Raw genomic sequence first — 24,267 nt, 5'->3', positions numbered from 1 at the left:
CAGCATAGCCAGATATGTCCCCAAAACGAACAAAAATAATATGTGTGGGGCCGGAGTGTTAACACAGCAGTAGGGCATTTGCCTTGCACTGGGCTGACCCCGGGATGGATCCAGGTTTGATTCCCAATCCCTAGCATCTCATATGGTCCCTCAAGCCTGACTGGAGCACAGAAACAGGGGTTACCCTTTGAGCACTGCTGGGTGTGCCCCCAAAATAACAACAACAACAACAACAAAAGTGAGAAGTGAGATTAAAAGCTTTAAAAATGATTCCAAGTATATTTAGGGGAGAGAAAAAATGCCATTTACTGACATAATAATTATAGAAAGAGTTGAAAAAAAAATTGATGCACTTGAGATATGTTGATTTTGATATTTGTGTGGTTTCCAAGTAGACATGTTTACAGGCAATTGATTATATGATTCTGAAATTTAGTTAGTATCTGGTCCTGAAATACGAGATCAGAATTCTTCAGTATGTCAATGGTAATTGAAACTCTGGGATGGATGAGGCCTCCTAGGAAGAGCAAAGATATTAGGAAGAACTGGGGTCTTTGGGAAATATCTGAAATCTATAGACTTAATAATACCAAGATGAATATTAATAAATATTTGTACAGAGGTATTTCATAGACACACTGTGAAAGATCTGGGAATATCTTAGGCTTACAGGACATGAAGTTGCTTTAAGTTGCACAATAATTGTTCTCTCTTTCCTTCCCCCATAGGTTCGACCCAAGCCTGTGGCCCAGAATAACATTCCTATTGCCCCAGCGCCTCCTCCCATGCTTGCAGCTCCTCAGCTTATCCAGAGACCCGTCATGCTGACCAAGTTTACCCCCACAACCCTCCCTACCTCCCAGAATTCCATCCACCCCGTCCGTGTCGTCAACGGGCAGACTGCAACCATAGCCAAAACCTTCCCTATGGCCCAGCTCACCAGCATTGTGATAGCTACTCCAGGGACCCGACTCGCTGGACCTCAGACTGTACAGCTTAGCAAGCCAAGCCTTGAAAAACAGGTACAGGCAGAGTATGTACCTGCTTTGGGCAATACCTTCCATTGGGCAACCTCTAAACACATCTTCTTAAGAGCTCTTTATCACTATATCATTGTTGATAACCTGTTGCTGGTTATGTTATAACTTACTCTTCCTGTAGAAAGTTAATTTGCTTTTTCACCATCCTTTATCAGTGTATTCAGATTCCTGTGTGAGTGAGCGCCCTCTGCTGGTTATGAAGTGGAAATTCACATATTGGTCTTGCTGTCTCCCTCCTCTGTCAGGAAACCAAGATGAAGTAGTAAATAGGAAATGCCCTTTTGTCTGGGCCCAGTAAGAATGCAGATGAGGAGAGGACAGGGAAAGCCATGACGAATAAACAAAACAAAGAATGAGATTTAATTTTAAAAATTTCCCCCGGTCATTGCAGATAATGAGGAGTTAAATGAAAAAACTAAAATTTCTAAAAAGTATTTCTGTAATTCCAGGGATGCAGACATCAGATTTCTGTTCTTTAAAAAGTAAGAGTAGATATTGCAGAAAGGGCTCAAAGGACTGGGGCACAGGGTCTGCATTTTGGAGCTCCAGGTTTGATCCTAAGCACTGCTAGCTATGGTCCCACCTTATCTTTCCCCAAGAATTCCACCCCCACCCCATAAAAAGGAAGCTAGGCCAAGGACATAGTTATGTAGTTCAGGAGGAGAGCACAAGCTCTGCATCTTTGAGGCCCAAGTTTGGTCCCAGTTGGTAAATATTTTTTCATGAAATAAATGAGGGACCATAAATAGGTCTCTCAAGGCATACATAACCCAGGGCTCCCACTTTGAGGATCCAGGTGTGATCCCTGGCACCTAGCAATTAATTAAATAAAATAGTTTAAATAAGGCTAAAGAAACACAGGGAACCCTCCCAAATTAGTTCATGGTTCTATGACCAAAAATCTTCTAAAAAACAAACAAGAAAAGGATGTATAGGTGGCTATGCATTCTATCTAAGGAAAAGTCAGTGATGAGAACAGATTGCTTTTTCTAAAGTTCCTCTCTCAAGAAAGTTGCTTAAAAAAATTGTCATTGACCTATTTCTAACTGTTGAGGCTTGACTCCTCATTCATCCGAAAATAGTCTCTGGTGATTGTGAATCCTTGGCTTCTGGAAGGCCGAGAGTCAGAGGGACTGGCCAGATGGTTGAGAAGGAGCCTCCTGCTGCCGTGGCCTGCATGGAGCACTGGCTTCTGACCCAGGCAGCTCAGAAAAAAATGGGAAAACACACCTCTGTCCCTGGGGAGTCGTCTGAAACCCTGGGAATGTTGGGAGGAACATTCAGAAATAAATGATGTACACATGTTTTAGATCAGATGTCTTCACAGTTACTATCAGCAGAATTCAAATATTAATATATGGAAAATGAAATGTTGGAGCATAGGTGCTCAGTGGGATGGTGTTTGGAGATTTCTGCCCTCAGAGAACCTTGGAAAAACCCCCAAAGAGGTTTCGAAGCACTATTTTAGATGACTATTATTTCTCTTTAACCTATTCTTTTTTTTTTTTTTTTTTTTTTTTTTTTTTGGTTTTTGGGCCACACCCGGCGGTGCTCAGGGGTTTCTCCTGGCTGTCTGCTCAGAAATAGCTCCTGGCAGGCACGGGGGACCATGTGGGACACCGGGATTCGAACCAACCACCTTTGGTCCTAGATCGGCTGCTTGCAAGGCAAACGCCGCTGTGCTATCTCTCCGGGCCCTAACCTTAATTCTTAACGAACCTGCCTTTCAAAGGCTTTTTTTTTTTTTTTTTTTTAGTTTTTGGATTTTAGGGCTTTGGGGCCACACCCAGTGGTGTTCAAAGGTTACTACTGGCTCTGCACTCAGAAATTGCTCCAGCAGACTTAGGGAACCATAGAGGATGCTGGGGTTTGGTTTTGGTCATCTGCATGCAAAATACCCTACTTGCTGTGCCCCAAAAGGCAATTTTTTTTAAGTTTAATTTTGTTTTATTGTTTTCTTTTGGATTACACTGGGCAGTGCTCAGTCCTTACTCCTATCTTTGGCTTAGAGATCACTCCTGGCAGAGTTCAGGGGGCCATGTGGGATGGATGCTAAGGATCAACCCAGATGAGCCCTACTCACTGTATTATCACTCCAGCCTTACATGTCACTATTCACAATTACAAAGGCAACACATGTTTATCATAAAAATTTAAACATTAGGGGCCGGAGAGACAGCATGGAGGTAGTGCATTTGCCTTGCATGCAGAAGAACAGTGGTTCAAATCCTGGCATCCCAAGTGGTCTTCCGAGCGTGCCAGGAGTGATTTCTGAGCATACAGCAAGGAGTAACTCCTGAGCGCTGCTGGGTGTGACCCAATAACCAAGAAATACAAAAAAAATTTTTAAGCATTAAAATATATAATGTAGGGGCCGGAGAGATAGCATGGAGGTAGGGTGTTTGCCTTGCATGCAGAAGGATGGTGGTTCAAATCCTGGCATCACATATGGTTCCACAAGCCTACCAGAAGCGATTTCTGAGTGTAGAGCCAGGAGGAACCCCTGAGCACTGCCGGGTGTGACCCAAAAACAAAAAAAAAACAAAAACAAAAACAAAAACAAAAAAAAACCATAATGTAAAAAGTCTATTTCCCCTTAATGTTTGGTGAGAATAAATTTCCCCTTTAGTTTGACCAAAATTTAACCCTTCAAAGGTTATTATTAATAGTTTGGCTATGTATATTTCTTTGTTCATATAGATTCCTTTTTTGGCATGCGGGAGGGGAACAACAGGAGTGGGGGGGTGTCACACAGACTGTATGCCAGGAACCTATTGGAAATTCTTCGCCATCAAGGCTAGTGATTCAACACAAATGTCACTGATGTGATTACCTAGGCCACCCCCAGGTATCATAGGCCTATAGGGCAGCATCCCTCAGTTCTGGTAGATAACATCATACTAGGATTGAATAGGGGTTGGTCACATGAAAGGCATGTGCCTTTACACCTCTACTAGCTCTTCAGTCCCCTGATATTAACATATCAAAAAATAAAATCAGGGAGCCAGAGAGATAGCATGGAGGTAAGGTGTTTGCCTTTCATGCAGAAGGACGGTGGTTCAAATCCCGGCATCCCATATGGTCCCCCAAGCCTGCCAGGAGCAATTTCTGAGTGTAGAGACAGAGTGACCCAAAAACCAAAAAACAACAACAACAACAAAAACAAAATGGCCAGAAATAGCATGGAGGTAGGGCATTTGCCTTGCATGCAGAGGGACAGTGGTTCAAATCCCAGCATCCCATATGGTTCCCTGAGCCAGGAGTAATTCCTGAACTCAGAGCTAGAGTAATCAACTTCTGAGCACCACCAAGTGTGGCCCAAAACCCCTCAAAAACAGTTAGAAAAACTGTGAGGCTTAGAAGCATATATTAAGCAGAAAATATTACAAAGCCAAATAGACCACTACGTTTGTCCCCAAGACTAAGTCACAGGAAAGCGCAACATTCTGTGGGGGAGATTGTCATATTGCCATCTGGTTAGCCACTACTGGTAATTTGTTTAAACACCTGTAGGAAAACAAATAGTATCTGCAGGGCAGTTTCACCTCTGGATAATGGTTTATTATCTCTGATTAAAACCAAACATTTAGTTTATAGTTCATGTTTTTTTGTTACCAGAGCTAATGTTTTGAAAATTGAAGTGAAATTCTCATCACATAAAATTGAAACATTGCATTAGTCACTGAACATTTCATTGGTTTTCAGTATGTTCACAATTTGTACAACTACCACCTCTATCTAGTTCCAAAATTATTTTCATTACCCCGGAATAAATTCCAGCACCCATTAAGTAGTTCTTTCCTTTTTTTTTTTTTTTTTTTTTTTTTTATGTTTTTGGGCCACACCCAGCGATGCCCAGGGGTTACTCCTAGTTCTGCATTCATTACTCCTGGAGAGCTTGGGGGATCATATGGAATGCCGGGATTCAAACCACCATCCTTCTGCATGCAAGGCAAACACCCTCCCTCCATGCTATCTCTCTGGCCCCTCAGCTTTTCTTAATGATTGGATAACAATCCATTTATTTGTGTACTGCAAATTCACACAATTTACTTACTGCATCCATTGATGAACCTTGGACTACTTTGTTAGGAGTAATTTTGCTGTGAGTAGATGCACAGGTATTTGGCTGAGGACTTGTTTTCCTCTATCAATGGAGTCACTGGATGTGATAATTTTCTTTTAATTTTTCCCTCTGCCTGTTTGAGGAGCAAACTCAAGTCTCATGCATATATGACATGCACTTTATCATTAAGTCACATCTCTGGCCTGAAGTTAAGTTAACTCTTTTTAAGGCCTTACTAAGGTGGTTTCTTAGCAGCTAATCTTACATTGTCATCAGCAATGTTATGATCATTCCATTTGTTTTATATCTTTTGGGGTTTTTTTTGGGGGGGGCACACCTGGCAACACTCCTGGCTCTGTGCTTAGAAAACGCTCCTGGCAGACTCGGGGGACTATATGGGATGCCGCGATTCTAACCACAGTCTGTCCTGTGTTGGCTGCGTGCAAGGCAAATGCCCTACTGCTGTGTTATCGCTCTGGGCCATTTGTTTTATATCTTTTTTTTTTGTTTTTTGTTTGTTTGTTTGTTTTTGGGCCACACCCATTTGACGCTCAGGGGTTAGTCCTGGCTATATGCTCAGAAATCGCTCCTGGCTTGGGGGGACCATATGGGACGCGGGGGGATCGAACCGCGGTCCATCCTACACTAGCGCTTGCGAGGCAGACACCTTACCTCTAGCACCACCTTCCCGGCCCCTTGTTTTATATCTTGACCAGCATGTCATTTTACTTTTTTAAGAGTTGTAGGAACCTTGCAGACTCACTCTGCACCCTGCTGCATCCACAAGCATGGGTGCTTTTTTCGTCTGCCACAGGAATGAATGTGCCAGGGGCCAAAACCGCTTTGACCTGTCAAAGTGGACAAAGCTGCCCAGGACACACACATCAGAAAAAGAAAAAAAAAGAAAAAAAAAAGAGAAAAAGAGAAAAAAAAAAGAGTTGTAGGAACCAGAGGCCAGAGAGATAGCACAGGGAGATAGTATACACTTTTTTTTTTGCAAAGAATAGTACAGTGGGTAAGGCACTTTTCTTGCACATGGCTAACCTGAGCTCAATCCCTGGAATCCCTTATCTTCCCCTGATCTCAGGGAGTGATCCCTGAGCTCAGAGCCAGAAGTAAAAACAAAGAATTGTGGGGGTCATAAGTTAGTACAGTAGTTGAGATGCTTTCCTTGCACATGGTTAACTCTGGTTCTCTTTCCTTTGGCACACATATGGTCTCCATATTTAAGCCCTGAATTCATCCTTGCCCTCAGAAACACAACCTCCCTGGTCCTGGGAGATCTGGTTTAAAGGACTGGGACATATGGGATATCCCTGGCATGGAGAGTCCCTGGCTTGATCCCCAGCACCTCTACTGTGCCTCTAATACTACCAGGTATAACCTTGGTGACTCTCCAGAACCACTAAGGGAAGACTCCTGCTCTGAAATTGTGATCATCCTGATGGATATAAAGTGATGCCACATTGTGATTTTATGTACCAGTGGTTCATATTATCCAGACTCTTCATGTGCTCGAAAACCATTTATACATTATCTTTGAAGAAATAGCTATTCAGATTCTTTGCCAATTTTTAAATTTGAATTGTCTTTGTTGTTGAATATAAGAGTTTATATAATCTACATACTAGACTGATCAGATATGAGTTTGCAGAATACTTTCAGTCTGTATATTGTCTTTTCGTGTTTTTAATGTCTTTTGATGCACAAGGCTTTTTTTTGAGAGGAGAGAGAGAGAGAGAGAGAGAGAGAGAGAGAGAGAGAGAGAAGTTGGGCTACATTCAGAGATGTTCCTGGGCTAATCAGTATGAGAGAGAGAGAGAGAGAGAGAGAGAGAGAGAGAGAGAGAGAGAGAGAGAGAGAGAGAGAGAGAGAAGTTGGGCTACATTCAGAGATGTTCCTGGGCTAATCAGTATGAGAGAGAGAGAGAGAGAGAGAGAGAGAGAGAGAAGTTGGGCTACATTCAGAGATGTTCCTGGGCTAATCAGTATGAGAGAGAGAGAGAGAGAGAGAGAGAGAGAGAGAGAGAGAGAGAGAGAGAAGTTGGGCTACATTCAGAGATGTTCCTGGGCTAATCAGTATGAGAGAGAGAGAGAGAGAGAGAGAGAGAGAGAGAGAGAGAGAGAGAAAGAAGTTGGGCTACATTCAGAGATGTTCCTGGGCTAATCAGTATGAGAGAGAGAGAGAGAGAGAGGAGAGAGAGAGAGAGAGAGAGAGAGAGAGAGAGAGAGAGAGAGAGAGAGAAGTTGGGCTACATTCAGAGATGTTCCTGGGCTAATCAGTCTGGGAGGCCATAGAGTGCTGGATTTGAAGCCAGTGTATACAAGGCATGTACCTCAACCCCTGTACTAACTCTTAGGCCCTTAATTCCCCCCCCCTTTTTGTTTTGTTTTGTTTTGATTTTGGCTACACCTGGTAGTGCTCAGAGGTTACTCCTGGCTCTGAGCTCAGAAATCACTCCTGTTAAAAAGTAAGTAGACCACATGGGATACCAAAAAATTGAACCCAGGGCAGCCACATGTAAGGCAAGCACCCTACCTGCTGTACTAGCCCTGGCCCTTAATTTTAATGGGTTTTGATTTTCTGATTTTTCTATTATTTATGTTTTCAGACTAATTTCTAACAATCCATCATATTTAAGTTCAGGAAAATTTACTCCTTATATTTCTTCCAAGAGTTACATGATTTTAGCTCTTGTATTTAAACTTAAATTTTGTACAATATGGGCCCGGAGAGATAGTACAGCGGTGTTTGCCTTGCAAGCAGCCTATCCAGAACCAAAGGTGGTTGGTTCGAATCCCGGTGTCCCATATGGTCCCCCGTGCCTGCCAGGAGCTATTTCTGAGCAGACAGCCAGGAGTAACCACTGAGCACCGCAGGGTGTGGCCCAAAAAAAAACCAAAAAAAAAAAAAGAAACAAATTTTGTACAATATGAGATAGAAGTTCAGCTTCATTCTTTTTTTTTTTTTTTTTTTTTGGTGGTTTTTGGGTCACACCCGGCAGTGCTCAGGGATTATTCCTGGCTCCAGGCTCAGAAATTGTTCCTGGCAGGCACGGGGGACCATATGGGACGCCGGGATTCGAACCGATGACCTCCTGCATGAAAGGCAAACGCCTTACCTCCATGCTATCTCTCCGGCCCTCAGCTTCATTCTTTTGCCTGTGAATATTTAGTTCTTGAGCTCCATTTGTTGAACAGACTGTTTCTACCCCATCTCACTCACACACACACACACACACACACACACACACACACACACACACACACACAATGACTATTTCTACCACCATCACACACATTCTCTCTCTCTCACTCTCTCTCTCTTTCTCTCTCCCTCTCTCTCTGATCTGGCCCCCATAGTGATTAGCTGTGATGCATCCTTTCTCTTGCTGTTTTCAACGTTCTTTTCTCTGTGTGCGATGGGATAAGTGTAGTTATCTACTATGAGGTAGCTAAGCTGATTTGATGTGTGGATTTATGTCTTTCATAAAATTCGGGAAATTTCAGGTACAATATCTGCTGAGTCTCCTCTTCGTTGTCCTTTGGGAATTCATGAAGCATTCACTGGTGTGCTGGGTAATGTCCACAGCTCTCTTAGACACGCTCTGTATTTTTTCTGCTTGCATTTTGCCTAAACTCTTCCCATCAACTTTTCATTTTTGCTACTCTGCTTTTTAGCCCATGACTTTCTATTTGGTTCCTTCTTAATTAGTTCTTTCTGTTGATAATGGAGATACTTGTTCTCCTGGTTTCTTACATTTTTCATCCATGATATCCTTTAGTTTTAATTTTTAACTAGATATCAGGAGTTGAATGCAGAGTTTCACCAGGGCAAGGCATGCACTCTCCCACATTCCACCTCTCTGTTAGCTCTTGCTGTATATTTAAAACATTATTACCTTAAAAAAAAAAAAAAAGGACATTATTACCTACAGTCTTCTTTTTCATTTTTTTCTGTTTGTGTTTGGCCCACAGCTAGCGGTGTTCAGGACTGACTCCTGACTTTGCATTCAGGAATCATTCCTGGCAGTGCTGAAAGGACCAAATGAAGTACCTGGGATCAAATCCAGGTCGGCCACATTCATAAAATCAGCAGCACTGTACCCTTGTACTGTCTCCTGCCCTAAGTCTTTCTTTTTTAAAGACATTTTAAAGTCCTTCTAAAAAGAGGCATTGCCTTACCTCACTTAAAGCCAGTTTCTGTCACTTTTTTTTTTTTCCTGTGAATGGGTCATACTTTTCTGTGTCTTTGATAAGTACTTGAAAATTCAATTCTATGGAGTCGGGGCAATAGCACAGGTTTAATTCCCTGCGTCCTATATGCCTGCCAGGAGTGATTTTTTATCACAGAGCATGGGCACCGCTGGGTATGGCCCTCCAAAAATCAATTCTCTTTTCTTGGGGTTTGGTGTTGACTATTGAAGACTAAGTTATCTTTTTAGTGTTTTTTTTTTTCTTAAACTGTTTTAAAGGGGCACCTCTCGAGCACTGTTTAGGGAATCTGCGGGTCAGTGCTTACAGTGCTTACAGTGCTTAAAGGGCCCAGAGATTTTGTACTGCTTAAGCTCAATGCTGTTGGGGACCACCAGGCCATATTCAGCAGTGCTAAGAGGTGGGGCTTGTCCTAAGGCTCAAACTTGAGTACTGGGATGCAGAGCATGTGATCTGACCTCTGAACTGCCTCCCTCACTTTTCATCTAGGTTTTTACAAGGTCTGTTTTTCTTTGAGAGGAGCATGTAGGTGTAAAGATGTTTGTGGGACCCCTCCCAAAGATTCTTGGCCATCTGCACTAGCAGTTCAATAACGAGTGCCAAAAACGTGGTGTTCCAAGGGCCCTACAGTGCCTGGGATTACCTGAGCCACTCCAGCAGTGTTTGAGGATCTCTAAAACCTTACCCAGTGATGCTCAGGAGGTTATGTAGTGCCAGGGATTTATCCAGGGTTGTCCATATGCAAGGCATGTGCTTTAACCACTATACTGTCCCTTCAGCCCAAAACTCTCTTTCTTGTCATATTTTTTTTGTTTGTTTTTCGGGCCACACCCATTTGATGCTCAGGGGTTACTCCTGGCTAAGCGCTCAGAAATTGCCCCTGGCTTGAGGGGACCATATGGGACGCCGGGAGATTGACCCACCGTCCTTCCTTGGCTAGCGCTTGCAAGGCAGACACCTTACCTCTAGGTAATTAAATGAAAATGAAATGGATTAATGATGAGTAGAAGCCAAACAAAAAACTTTGAGTTCTAGCAGCAGGGCTTCAGAAGTTCTCAAAAATCAGTTTACTGTGAAATAGTTTACTGGGTCAGTCTGTAAAACAAATACAAGTCACAGCTTTAACTTTATGTCCTTTAGTTTTGTGGTTTCAAGGGTAACTCCTACCTCTGCACTCTGGGATCACTCCTGGAGAGCTCAGGGGTCCAGGACCCTATGGGGTTTGGGGACTGAACCCAGGTCAGCTACATGCAAGGCAAATACCCTTATCAGTACTACTGCTCTGGCCTCAGATCTTTAGCTTTCATTCCTGCCACTCCCCACATAATCCCTCCAGGCTCATAGTATCATTTCAGGAAAAGTATAAGCCTTACAAAACTGGTAGCAATCACTGTTCTTCATAGAAGACAAGTGTCTATTTTTGGGGTGGGAAATCCGTATTCTGTCCTAGTTTCTCCTTTCCGCTATCAAGTACTTGAGTGCAGGAATTGTTCCAGACACTTTTGCACCCTGTCCCTCGCACAGAGTTTCATCGTAGGCAGGTACACAGTACAAAGCAGCCTGGAGGTGGAATATGGCTGACCTGAATTTTCCACATCTTTTTCCACACAAACACTTTTATGTAGTCATGCTAGGGGCTGGGCTGGGGGCACTTCTGGCACATCTCTTTTTTTTGTTTTTTGTTTTTTGTTTTTGTTTTTTTGGGCCACACCCGTTTGATGCTCAGGGGTTACTCCTGGCTATGCGCTCAGAAATCGCCCCTGGCTTGGGGGGACCATATGGGACGCTGGGGGATCGAACCGCAATCCGTCCTACGCTAGCGCTTGCAAGGTAGACACCTTACCTCTAGCGCCACCTTCCCGCCCATCTGGCACATCTCTATCTGGTGCTGAGGAACCTACAGTTCAGTGCTTGGGGGCTACTAGGGTTATGCCTAGTAGTGTTCAGGGGGCCATGTTGTCATGCAGATTAAAGTCAGGGCCTTGAATGTTCTAGGTACAAACTCTACCACTTGAGTTCTCTTCCCAACAACCCCACCTCACATTTAAAAAATTATCAAATAGGATGAATCTTCTCCATAAAAACCACCACCAACTACATATATAGAAAGATGATGGGAAATTTGTACACAGCTACATCTGGAAAGTCCCATGGATCCAGAGAGTTTTTCCAATTTGCATTGGACAGGGCAGGAGATTGAGGTAAGAGGGAGAAAAGAAATCTGCTGCGAGTCTGGGCCAAGTTCCTACAGTCTCCATTTCTGAGGCAGTGTAGATTGTACAGAGTGGCCATATCTCTGGAAAAGGACAAAGCAATTCCTCCTAAGGAATTACTGAAGGTTCAAATTTTATCCTATGGACAAATACAGTACAATCATCATGGGGGTAAATAAAGAATACCAACAACATTAAAAGGGGGGCTCTTTCTCTCATGGCTCTCTTATTTAGGGGGATTCTAGCTGCCATGTGGTATTCAATAGCAGGTCTGCCAACCCTGTGCCCAGGCCTAGAAGTGCGTTGTGCAGGACCAGTGGAGCCTTAAGATGACAAATACATCATTCCAGGCCAGTGAGCAGGGCTCAAAGCTGTGAGGGCCCTGAGAGAAATCTCTCTCTCTTTCTCTCTCATTTTCTCTCTCTCTTTCTCCCTCTCTCTCTCTTCCTCCCTCTCTCTCTCTCTCTCTCTCTTTCTCACACACACACACACACACACACACACACACACACACACACACACACACACGATGTTCTTATAGAAATGAGAGAGAAAGATATGGGGACCCTGAGAATCAGTTCTTCCATAAAAGCTGGCAAAACTAGAAAGCAACTTTTTAGAACTCTAGAATTCAATTTCATTAAGTTAGCCTAAAAACCCTTATTCCCTACCAAGACTGAAATGTGGTACTGGCAGTGTACCGTATCAGGGGCAGGGTGGACCTTCTGGCCTCTCTGTAGTGGTTCCTGGACAGCAGAGCCAAGGTAGGACTTTGCTTCCCTCACCTGAACCTGGAATGACTTTCCAAGTGGTGTCTAATGAAAGCATGTGAGGACATGTCACCCACAGTCCTGGTCAGGGGAGTAAACAGAAGACAGACTCAAAAGCCTGGACAGAGGAAGTTGAGGGGAGTCCTCGGAGGAAAAGGGGAGTTTTCAGTGGCCTTACAGACACTGGGAAGTTGACATGCCAGTACATTCCAGAAGGGTGAAGTGTCTATAAGCTTGTGTCTACAGCTGGTCTTTGGGTTCCATCCAAGAAAGAGGTGAAGGCTCTCAGAATCATACACAGCCTGGCCTACTGTTCACAGAGTGTTCCTCTTCAGAGCCAATCTGCAAATCTTGCTTTATTTTAATTAAAAAATTAAAAATATTTACTCGCTTATTATTTTTTCTTTCAAGCTCTTGCAGTTTAAGGCCTATCAGGTGATTTTTGATTATTGAAATGACAGATCAGAGATTATTAGTGATCACATATGACAAGGGGTCGGCGAGGTGGCCCTCCAAAAATAGACACTTGTCTTCTATGAAGAACAGTGATTGCTACCAGTTTTGTAAGGCTTATGCTTTTCCTGAAATGATACTATGAGCCTGGAGGAATTATGTGGGGAGTGGCAGGAATGAAAGTTAAGGATCTGAGGCCAGAGCAGTAGTACTGATAAGGGTATTTGCCTTGCATGTGGCTGACCTGGGTTCAGTCCCCAAACCCCATACGGTCCTGGACCCCTGAGCTCTCCAGGAGTGATCCCAGAGTGCAGAGGTAGGAGTTACCCTTGAAACCACAAAACTAAAGGACATAAAGTTAAAGCTGTGACTATTTGTTTTACAGACTGACCCAGTAAAATATTTCACAGTAAACTGATTTTTGAGAACTTCTGAAGCCCTGCTGCTAGAACTAGAAGTTTTTTGTTTGGCTTCTACTCATCATTAATCCATTTCATTTTCATTTAATTAATGATTTGTTTCTGTATAGAAAGGTCATTAGTTCCCATAATTTTTTTAACTAATTAAAATCTTGTTGCTTATTTGTTTGATTTTTGCACCACACCCAGCAGTGATTTGGGAACCACAAGCGTTCCAGGGATTAAACCTGGGCCTGTAGTTTGCACAGCAGGTGCTCTGGCCTGCTGAGCATTTTCTCCATCAATCCTCCCTTTTTTTTTTTATGTTTGTGTTTATAGTTTTCTTTGCTTTGTTCTTATATGTTTCAATATTTATAGAAGGCTTCATAAAATAAATTTACTATTCAGTCATGGTAAGAATAGTAATATAAACCAAGTCTTCCAGTTTGTTAGCTACCATTAGTGTTTGCCTGTGGTAATACCAACAGTGGTTTTGGGATTGGGGTATTTTGTTGTTGTTGTTGTTGTTTTCTTTATTTAAATGGATGCATTTAGAAGATAAAAAGTGGGAATAATAAGATCTCAGCCTCTTGCAAGATTACCTTTCCTTGGCTCTTGGCATCATTCCTCCAATGGATATTATAATAGGTAATACTTAAGTACCCTAGTGAGGGCCCATCTGCAAATCCTTTCAGTACAATTGGAATTGTTCTGAAATTGAAGTGTGTGTAGAGGGGCCAGAGTGATAGTACCATGGGTAAGGCACTTGCCTTGCACATGGCTGGCATGGGTTCAATTCTCCAGCACCACATACGCTCCTCGGAGCCCTGATGTTAATGATCCCTGAGCACAGAGCCAGGAGTAAACCCTGAGCACCTCCAGATGTGGCCCCAAAACAAAAGAAAAGTAATTGAGTGAGTGAGTGAGAGAGAGAGAGAGAGAGAGAGAGAGAGAGAGAGAGAGAGAGAGAGAGAACACGCGTTTGCACGCATGTGCGTAGATCATTCTGAGCACTTGTCAGGTCAGAAACATCAGAGCTTGACTTATATGTCAGTACAGCTTTCTTTGTTTCTGGAAAATTGCCCTTAGATACACCGAAATCAGAGAGAGCTGCCTATAACCTTGGGTTTTTGTCCATAGAAATTAAACCACAGACATTTTTTTCATGATTTAGACTGTTGTATTTATAGACTCATATCTATTCTAGTTATGCAACGTAGTCATTGCAACTGGGGTGTTCATTTTACTTTTTCCTCTGCCGAAATGAAATCCATAATATTAACTTCTTTATTAATGTTTCCAATTTGAGTGTGAGCTCTTTTTTCCTTTCTCTTTCTTGTTAGCTACAGCTAGAACTACTGTTTGTTTTCATTCTTCCCGTGAAAAATTAATTCTGAATTTTCATTTAATTTTCTGCTCCTAGACCATTAAATCCCACACGGAAACAGATGAGAAGCAAACAGAGAGCCGCACCATCACTCCACCTGCAGCACCCAAACCAAAACGGGAGGAGAACCCTCAGGTAAGCGTGGCCCTTGAACCCAGAGCTGCTCTTTGAATCACCCAACTTTCCTTCCTCCACTGTTCCATATTACTGCCAAGCCAGATGGATCTGGGGCAGGTTAAGAGTATTGCCTGGAGTATCTGTGAGCTGGCACACAAGCATTTTGGATTCTTGTTAGAGATTTGCCATGTAAATGGAATGGCCACTTTCCCAACTGTTGCGTTGTACCCCTGTAGATCATCAGATTTCCTATGTCTCCACCAACATCCTTAAGATAAGGAGTTATGGGCCCGGAGAGATAGCACAGTGGTGCTTGCCTTGCAAGCAGCCGATCCAGAACCTAAGGTGGTTGGTTCGAATCCCGGTGTCCCATATGGTCCCCCGTGCCTGCCAGGAGCTATTTCTGAGCAGACAGCCAGGAGTAACCCCTGAGCACCGTCGGGTGTGGCCCAAAAAAAAAAAAAAAGATATGGAGTTAACTCAGCTAATGTCTAGTTGGCATTATTGATTACAGTTGTTGCCATGTATTTATATTACTACCATTTTATTGCATTAGATTTCTAGATCCCACATGAAACATGAGCTCAAAGAGTAATTAATTCATTGAAGAATAAAAAGTAGGGATGAAAGCAGTAACATCTGTACTACAAGTTCTGATAGAATTATAAACATAGCAAACCAGACTGGTGCAAATATAGAATGAATTTTTATGACTTTATACTAGAGAATTTTTCAGTGGGATGCTTTTGCACAAGCAGCTATATAAGAAATATGTGGACAGGTAATACGATGATGAATATCTGATGGTCGGGTTTTATTAGACCAGTAATCCATTTCCATCTATCCTCGGTGCATTCTTTGTAATGAAACCATGTCAAATAGTGGCATGAGGCCATCAAAGCTTCACGGAATTTTTTTCTAATGCATTGATTTGTTAAGCTAGTTTTGGTTTCTCTTAAACAATTTAAAATTCTTTCTGATATGAAATAAATTGATTTTCTATTTTAATTCATTCATAAGGAATCAAAACTTGAACCAGAAAATACTAATCATGCAAATAGCTAAGGAACTTTTAAAATTAATGGCATGTATTATGCTTAAAAAAGGAAAAAGTCAAACAAGCTAAATATTAACAAAGCTTCTTCCAAAACTACTTGAGGCTGCCTTCTGTCATGCGGGCAAGCAGGCATCGCCATGGATAGTACCAGATATTGTACCTACTAGCTGAGCAGAATTACTTCTTGGAAGAGAACCAATTAATTCTTTATATTCATAGATGAGATGAAAGTCCTTGATAATCTTGATTTGGTTGATAACAGTATCTGATGATACTTTTTTATTTTCTTATTTTTGTATAAGCTTGATTGAAACTTGTAGAGATGAATTGGATGTAAGTAGTCAAAAGGGTGCTGTTGCTTGGTTCAAAGAAGGTGCTTCTGAATGTTCTCTACTGTTCTCTGCATCGTTTGTCAGCAGCCAACTTGAAAGATATAGAAGTATTGAGTGCCAGAAAATCAGGATGAGCCCTGAGCACAGAGCCAGTAGTAGCCTCTGAGTACCACCAAGTATGTCCCAGAAACACCTGGATAAAACAGTTTGGAAGAAATCATGAAAATTAGGAACATGATTTGTAATAGCCACAAGAGGCCTCCCATTTCACCAGTGTAGTCTAGCTGTCAGGGAGTGGTTTTGAAATAAGAAATAATACAAAAATATGTTTTAAATAAGTTTTTAATTGAATCAGCATGAAATACACACAAAGTTGTTCATGATTGAGTTTTGATCATACAATACTTTAACACTCATCCCTTCACCAGTGCACATTTCTTTCCACCAATTTCCCTAGTTTCTCTCCTGCCCTTTGCCCCTGTCTACCTGTATCACAAAGTATTTCTTCCAGATTAAGTATACCTGTAAAGTATATTTCTGTGTTTGCAAGTGGCTTACGCCAAGACTATCTTCTAACACACTTAGACTCTTGAATACTGTGAGCCTATCTCTTCAGGCCAGTATATCACAGTTAATGTTGAGGATAAGATGTCAGTGATTTTGGGGTCAGAGAGGTAGTGCCAGAGGTAAGGTGTCTGCCTTGCAAGTGCTAGCCAAGGAAGGACCGTGGTTCGATCCCCCAGTATCCCATATGGTGCCCCAAGCCAGGGGCAATTTCTGAGTGCTTAGCCAGGAGTAACCCTCAGCATCAAATGGGTGTGGCCCAAAAACAAAGCAAAAACGAAAACAAAAACAAAAACAAAACAAAAAGATGTCGGGGCCGGTGAGGTGGCACTAGAGGTAAGGTATCTGCCTTGCAAGCGCTAGCCAAGGAAAAATCTCGACTGCGGTTCAATCCCCGGCGTCCCACATGGTCCCCCCAAGCCAGGGGCAATTTCTGAGCGCTTAGCCAGGAGTAACCCCTGAGCATCAAATGGGTGTGGCCCGAAAAACCAAAAAGATGTCAGTGATTTTAAAAATCAAAGTGATATTATAAGTAATTCTGCAGAACTATGTCTCCTGACAATTGGTGATGTTCTTTATTTGTCAAAGAAAGAAATTGATGCCGTATTATATGGCACATTTAGCAGTCGCTTGCACTGCTATAGCTGCAAATGAAGGCACCCTTTCCAGACCGCATGAAACAAAGAGCAGAACTGAATCAACATAGTACCCTCTCCAACTTGCAACCTCTAATGTTGCAGTGTAGGGATCCAATATTATCGTTTAAGCTCTTAATGGAGCCCAAAAGTGGTCCTGCTAATAATTAGTTCCCCTGTAGTCCATATTTAATTGAAAATGCATAATGTTAAGCAAAACCCCTAGATATCAAGACTAGAATTCATTAGCTACAGATAAACATGGTCCATTCAGAGGGGGTAAAATGTTAGTATCCTTGAGCTGTCATGATGTGCAAACCTGGCAGGACCTGGGAAGTACTTAGAATTTGGAGTTAGTTGTATGGGAGTCTCTCAGTAGCCTTTCCAAATATCCTTTAAGAGGACTTTTTTTTTTTTTGGTGGGGGGAATGGGTGAAGTACTTAAATCGATCATGTAGCTGATTTCTGTCATTGAGAAAGAATATGTAGGCCATGTATACTCCTCCTCACTCGGCCCCTGTCAGACTAGGAAGCTACCTAGTCATTAGTCTTGGTCATTAGCTGCTGAGATGGTTCACGGGAACTCAACCTTGTGCTGCCATCACCACCCTTGAATTTGCCCACATGTGGTCAGCTCTGAGAACCCACACTGAAATGCATTCTTTTGTTTCTCTGGCACAGAAACTTGCCTTCATGGTGTCTCTGGGGTTGGTGACACATGACCATCTGGAAGGTAAGAGAAACTGTTCATGGCACTACCTTGCTTCTCCTCCAGACTTGTTATTGACAATGGTGTTTCATCGTATTGCTTGAGTAGAAAATGGGGATACATAGAGTCTCCTTCAGCCAGTTTGAGTCTTGCTTCCTTAAGGGTAATCATTGCTGTTCCTCTTGTCCAGAGGCCACCCATCGCCCTTTCTATCTTTACTATTCACACTGTTCTCCTGGGGAAGTTACCCAGTTCCCTGGATTAAGGTGACTTCTGTTCACTAAGGAGAACTCTTTTTTTTAGGGGGGTGGGGAGGCCCACAGTAACAAGTGACCCTCTGCTAAATCTTTGCATTTGTCAATTGTTCTAAGTGAACAGAATCTTATCAGTCATAAAGCTAGATGTATCCCGGTGCTTTTCATTCAAGAATGGTGAACTGAGGCCAGAATGATAAGCACAGCTGGTAGAACATTTTCCTTGCATGCAGCTGATCCGGGATGGATCAGGTTCCATCTCTGGCATCCAGTATGGTCCCACAAGCACTGCCAGGAGAAATCCCAATACTCTCAATAAAAAAATAAAATAAAACAAACAGAAAAGAATGATGAACATCAGCTCATCATCAGGTTTGGATAAAGTTTATCCACACATGAATGACAGCAGTTGAGACCCAAATCCAGACCACTTGTTCACAGGCATCTTCTGCCAGGCTTTCTGAACCACACTCTGGGTGCTGTGTTTTCTGAATGATCTGAGTAGACATTTTCCCATACTTGTTTCCTGTAGTGCTGGCCTCTGCTGAGCACAAGGAAACAGAGGCCCCCTTATTTCTCATTTGCCATGGGGAACCAATTGAAAAAGAAGTGCAGTGAAGTGTTTCAGGTTCTCTGTACCTGCCTCCTAATCTAAACCTTTGTCTTCCCAAGAAATCCAAAGCAAGAGGCAAGAGCGAAAAAGAAGAACAACAGCAAATCCTGTATACAGTGGAGCAGTCTTTGAGCCAGAGGTATTCCTGACCAGCACTCCGCCCGGCTTTCCCAATGTCTTATTCTGCATCCCTATTCAGAAACCCTGCTTAAGAGTGTGTCTTGGGGGCCAGAGCAATAACACAGTGGTAGGGCATTTGTCTTGCAAGCGGCTGACCCTGGACAGACCTGGGCTCAATTCCCGGCATCCCATATGGTCCCTGAGCATAGAGCCAGGAGTAACTCCTGAGCACTGCCGTGTGTGACCCAAAAACAAACAAACAAACCAAAAAATAGTATTGCCTTGATAGTACTTGTGTTCTCTGAATGACCACATTATTTCAGTTTTGGTATTTGCTGCATGCTCCTTGATCCTCTCCTTCTGCCCCCTGCCCCCATGAGTTTGAGTGGGTACAAACATACCTCAGCATTTTTTAACTTTGGGCTAGAGAATACAAGAGTTCAGGTGTTTGCCTTGCATGCTAACTACCTCAATTGAATCCAGCCCAGCATTGACCCCCCCCAGCTCTGCCAGGAATGATCGAAAGCACAGAGCAGAGAAGAGCCCCCAGCAGCACTGGGTATGGCTCCAGCCTTCCCCCAGTCTCCAACTTATTTGGATATTGTGACTTCAATATACAGTTGTCGTTGAAAGTGAGGCACAATCTCTCTGAATTAATCTCTGAGCCTTCTTCACCAAAACCTTGGGTGGGTGGCTGTAGTACTAACTATGGGGCATGTTGTTAGGCCCAGCTTGCGTAGGTATTAATAGCAACCAGGGTCTTCAGTCGGTCACCTTTCCCTCTTGTATCCTCAAAGCGCAAGAAGAGTGCAGTCACATACCTGAACAGTACAATGCATCCTGGGACCCGGAAGAGAGGTGAGTGCCTGCTCAGAGTCCTCCCCTGCTCTCGCTTTGCTTTCTGTGTTGTGTTTCTCCTCCACCCTCCTCCCATCGTCCTAGAACCTGACTCCTATGTCCCTTGAAAGTAGTTTGTGTGTGGCTCTCCGAGATAGAGGGGGGAGGGTCCTTATTAAAGTTCTGTACAACGAATCAAAACTGCCTTTTGCCAAGCTTCTGACAAAGCTGACTCAGGGGATTGACTTCACGCAGCATTTCTGTCCCAGGCCCACCAGGCTGTCCTTGAACGGCACAGTGACTAGAACACTGAGTCCAGGGAAGCCTTTCCGCAGCCCTGCGCTGCTGAGGCCAAGGTGTTCTTAGCAGTGGCTAATCTGCCCTGCTGCCAAAAAGCCTCGAGCTTGTGTGCTAAGTTTTCTGGGAGCTGTTGGCTTTCCAGGAAGGAGAGGGAGCAAGGCCACCCGCCGAGCTGAGCCCCAGAGCGCCTCTGACTAAGCAAGGAAAGGTCACTGTCCAGACAAGCTCCATCCAAGCTGCATTCCTCAAGAGTCCCCTTCTCAGGTTTCAGCTGCGGCCTCTTTACTCTCTGGGCCAGGCAGAGACTCAGGCGGGGCGGTGGATGTGGGAGCTGCCGCAGACGTTCTTCCCATGCAGGGCTAAATAGGTCTTAATAGCTCCGAGTTTGAGCTCATAAACAAGGTTCTGAAATGGTTCTTTGATGTCAGTAATACATCCCAAGGCCCCCTTCTGCACATGATAATGTGTCCCTGAATTATAGTTCCAGGCTAGAAAGGTTGCGGAGTGAGTGGAGCAGCATACTAATTTTTGCGTGTGTACACACACAGTGTCAGAGCTGTTGGACGCTTCGGAGGTCAACCTGACCTCTTCACTGCCTCAGGCAGAGCTGCCGTGATATGTCAGTCACCCCCCTCTTCCCCACCACCGAAGAGATAGCACCCTTTCCCAAATGACCCACGCCAGCCTTCCACCAGCCCCGTGCTGCCAGAAGTCACAAAACCCTAAGTCATTGCTCCCTGCGTCTTCCCGGGCCACAGTAATCAGGGTCATGAGCTATTTTTCATTATTTTGTCTTGTTTGGGGGAATGTTTCGAGACCTCTGACACGCTTCTCAGAAAGGAGCCCCCCAGCCAGAAGCAACCGTTAATTGGCTGGCTGGCACACCATATCTGCTAGAAGGATGAGGTTAAATGAGCCAGAAAGACCTTGGCATCTCTTACCAAGGTCAGAGGATGAAAGCCTTGCATTCACAATGCCTAGGATGTGACTTCTGTGGGTAAACAATGAGCATTTATCTTCCCTTCCACTTTTAGCAGCATTAAATTCCCTAGAAAAGACAAACCAGTCCAATCTGTCTCGGTCCTGCAGATGCTGCCAGTTTCACACAGCCAGGGATTGCTGTGGAGTGTCTGACAGAATCACGACTCTTGTGCACAATCCTAATACAAATGATAACCATTGGCAGCATCATGGCTCTGCTGACCAGCCACCAGTGCTTAAAGACATTAGTGTGCCTCTCTGGCTCCTTTTCCCCATCTGGTGTGCTAGTGGACATACACTCTTGATTATTCACAGTTTAGAAGCTATGATCCCAGCTCTTAGAAGACCGGGACCCTGACTTAGGCATAGCATAAGGCAAGTGTGGTTGACCCAGACTATCCACATCCATTAGTGCTTATTGCTAGGTCCTCTCCAGCATGAGGTCAGATTCCAAATGTATTTATTTAAATAAGATCTCTCAAGCAGGGGCCGGAGAAATAGCATGGACGTAGGGCATTTGTCTTTCATGCAGAAGGTCATTGGTTCGAATCCCGGCATCCCATATGGTCCCTTGAACCTGCCAGGAGCAATTTCTGAGCGTAGAGCCAGGAGTAACCCCTGAGCACTGCCAGGTGTGACCCAAAAACAAAAAGATCTCTCAAGCAGTGGTACTAATGATAGAGCCTTTCCTGAGACTTGGGAATAGGTGCCAGAGAGATAGTATAGCAGTAGAGCATTTGCCTTGCACGCCACTGACCCAGGACAGACCCGGGTTCTATCTCCGGCATCCCATATGGTCCTCTAAGCCTGCCAGGAGCGATTTCTGAGCACAGAGCCAGGAGTTAACCCTGAGTGCTGCCAGGTGTGACCCAAAAACAAAGGAAAAAGAGAGAGAGAGAGAGAGAGAGAGAGAGAGAGAGAGAGAGAGAGAGAGAGAGAGAGAGAGAGAGAGAGAGTGTCTTGGGAAGTTGGGGTCCAAAGATAGCACAGCACAGAGGATAGGGCACTTGCCTATCATAGGACACGTGCGATCTACCTGAGTTGATTCCCTGCATCCCATATGGTCACCCCAGCCCACCAGGAGTGATCCCTGAGTGTGCAGATCCAGAAGTATGCCGGGTGGACACAAAAGCAAAATAAAATGGAGGAACTGCTTTCCATCAGTTGTGGAGATATTTTAGCCCAGACATGCCAAACTCTTTTCAGTAGCTCTGAACATGTTTTTAACTACCAGCAAAGGGCAAGAGCGATTCATTTGATTTTTTTTTTTTTTTTTTTGCTTCCTCACTCTGCCTTTCTTCTCTCACAATCAGTGAAAGCAGCATAATATAGACAGGCTAGAAAAAGAAAAATCCTAGCTATTGGGATTTGAGGGGACGGCGACTCATGAATAATATCGTCAGGATGGGGGCTATGAGAAATTCTAGAAAGGAAAGTAAGTTCTTAGCCCTGGCCTTGACGCCCCCCCTGAGCGTTGACATCTTGGTTCTTGTGTTAGGAATGTCAGACTGTCCTGGTCCAGGAAGGTCACCCGCATCTGTCCCAGGCAGGCCCTCCAGCATCGCCCAGCCCCTCCTGTTCCTCTGAGGCTCTCTTACTCTCTGTGCTTTTCAGCTTGTGCATTCATTTCTGATGACATTGAAATCTTTTGCTTCTCTTCCTCTCTTTGGGACTATTGTATTAACCTTCTGTCTGCTACCTCACTTCCTTTTCCATGCTAGCCAATGAGGAACACTGGCCAAAGGTATGTAAGATCATTTTTCCCCCTTTCTTTCCCTCCCCCCCTTTTCCCCTTTTGTTCCCTTCTCTTGGTATATAGGTCGTCCTCCAAAATACAATGCAGTGCTGGGGTTTGGAGCCCTTACCCCAACATCCCCCCCATCCAGTCATCCTGACTCCCCTGAAAATGAAAAGACAGAGACCACATTCACTTTCCCTGCACCTGTTCAGCCTGTGTCCCTGCCCAGCCCCACCTCCACAGACGTAAGTAATGTGGGAAAAGCTCGCTTGCTTTCTGAGAGCTCAAATCGGGAAAGCCTTTACCGTGTATTGTCTCCTTACCAGCTGTGTCTCCTTGACTAACCCTTTGCCAGCAGAATTTTGTATGCCCTGGAAGGCAGCTGACTCTGGGGTGCCAGGGCCTATCTTCTCCCATACCCTTGTTAAGTGCCTCACAGCCAGCTAGAACCTGGATTTTAGCTTCTGTGAGTGAGGCCTCCGCAAAAAGTAGTCTCAGTGGGTCGAGTTGGGGAAAGAGTGGACTTTCCTTTAGCAGCCCATATCCCACTTCAAGTCCAATTCTAGAAATAGAAAATGGGGGCTGGAGAGAGTATCGAGGGTAAGGCACTTGCCTGGTATGTGGACCTCCCACGTTAGATCCACAGCACCCTATATGGCCCTCTGAGTACTGCCAGGAGTAATTCCTGAGTTCAAAACCAGGAGTAAGCCCTGAACAAAGCTAGGCGTGGCCCAAAACCAAAAAGAGAGGGGGAAAAGGGTAGGAAAAAATGTTTAAGCAACTTTATTCTGCAGAGTTAATCTGAATCAGATTCCTGAAAATAAAAGCATCAGGTACTTATGAACCTTAACCCAGTCACTGCAGGAATTCCTCAAGTTGGTAGCGTGGTTGTGTTTGTGGTGCTGGGATTGAATCCAGCATATGCCTTCATAGACTACTCAAGGCCCGGTCTTGAGAGAGCTTTTAACCAAATATTTATAAAGCAGTTAATTCACTCAACAAATTCTTACTGAGGTCATCTTTGTGAGCAGGCACCGATCCAGGCAGGTACCACAGGGAACCCAGCAACTCCCTGCCTCGGGGAGCTCCCCTGACACTCGCAGAGGCAGGCAGGGAGCACAGGAGGTGTCAGTGGGAGTGTTGATGAATGCTAAGACAAAAGATGTAGGTGACTTAGACTGAGGGGCTGAAGTAGGTGCAGCCTGAGGACAGCCAGGGTGCTGGGGTGCTAGGCCAGAGTCAGTGTGACTGTGGTGGAAACCCTGGAATGGCAGAGCTGGCCTGCAGGATTTTCACTAGTGGGAAACCAGTGGAGGGTTAATAGGGCATGGTCCAGAGAACAATATGGAGGGATATAGTAACTAAAAAGATAAGCTGCTGTGTTGTGGAGATGGTACGAGGCACCTGCTTGAGGCTGAAAAAAAAACAAGGGTTTCATTTTGTACATATCCCACATACAAAAAGTATCT

General features: G+C 44.0%; 2 protein-coding genes and 1 non-coding gene across 3 annotated transcripts in view; all 3 read left to right on the top strand.

Moving 5' to 3' along the window:
* PEX16 (peroxisomal biogenesis factor 16) overlaps positions 1 to 24,267 on the top strand; it is a 561,216-nt gene that overhangs the window by 505,448 nt on the left and 31,501 nt on the right. The gene's annotated exons all lie outside the window — the stretch shown is intronic.
* The window catches only part of PHF21A (PHD finger protein 21A), a 252,309-nt gene that overhangs the window by 215,699 nt on the left and 12,343 nt on the right, over positions 1 to 24,267 (top strand). The window contains exons 11-16 of the mRNA XM_049779629.1: positions 729 to 1,022; positions 14,578 to 14,676; positions 17,928 to 17,979; positions 18,882 to 18,961; positions 19,740 to 19,800; positions 22,880 to 23,043. Coding sequence (XP_049635586.1) covers positions 729 to 1,022; positions 14,578 to 14,676; positions 17,928 to 17,979; positions 18,882 to 18,961; positions 19,740 to 19,800; positions 22,880 to 23,043 — 750 coding nt within the window. The remainder of the gene's footprint in view (positions 1 to 728; positions 1,023 to 14,577; positions 14,677 to 17,927; positions 17,980 to 18,881; positions 18,962 to 19,739; positions 19,801 to 22,879; positions 23,044 to 24,267) is intronic.
* LOC126019471 (small nucleolar RNA SNORA77) lies at positions 5,860 to 5,991 on the top strand. Its single transcript, XR_007499161.1, has one exon. It is a non-coding gene; the product is annotated as a small nucleolar RNA SNORA77 (small nucleolar RNA).

Source organism: Suncus etruscus, chromosome 9, assembly GCF_024139225.1.
Source record: "Suncus etruscus isolate mSunEtr1 chromosome 9, mSunEtr1.pri.cur, whole genome shotgun sequence".
NCBI lineage: Eukaryota > Metazoa > Chordata > Mammalia > Eulipotyphla > Soricidae > Suncus > Suncus etruscus.
This window is presented reverse-complemented; position numbering and strand designations above follow the sequence as displayed.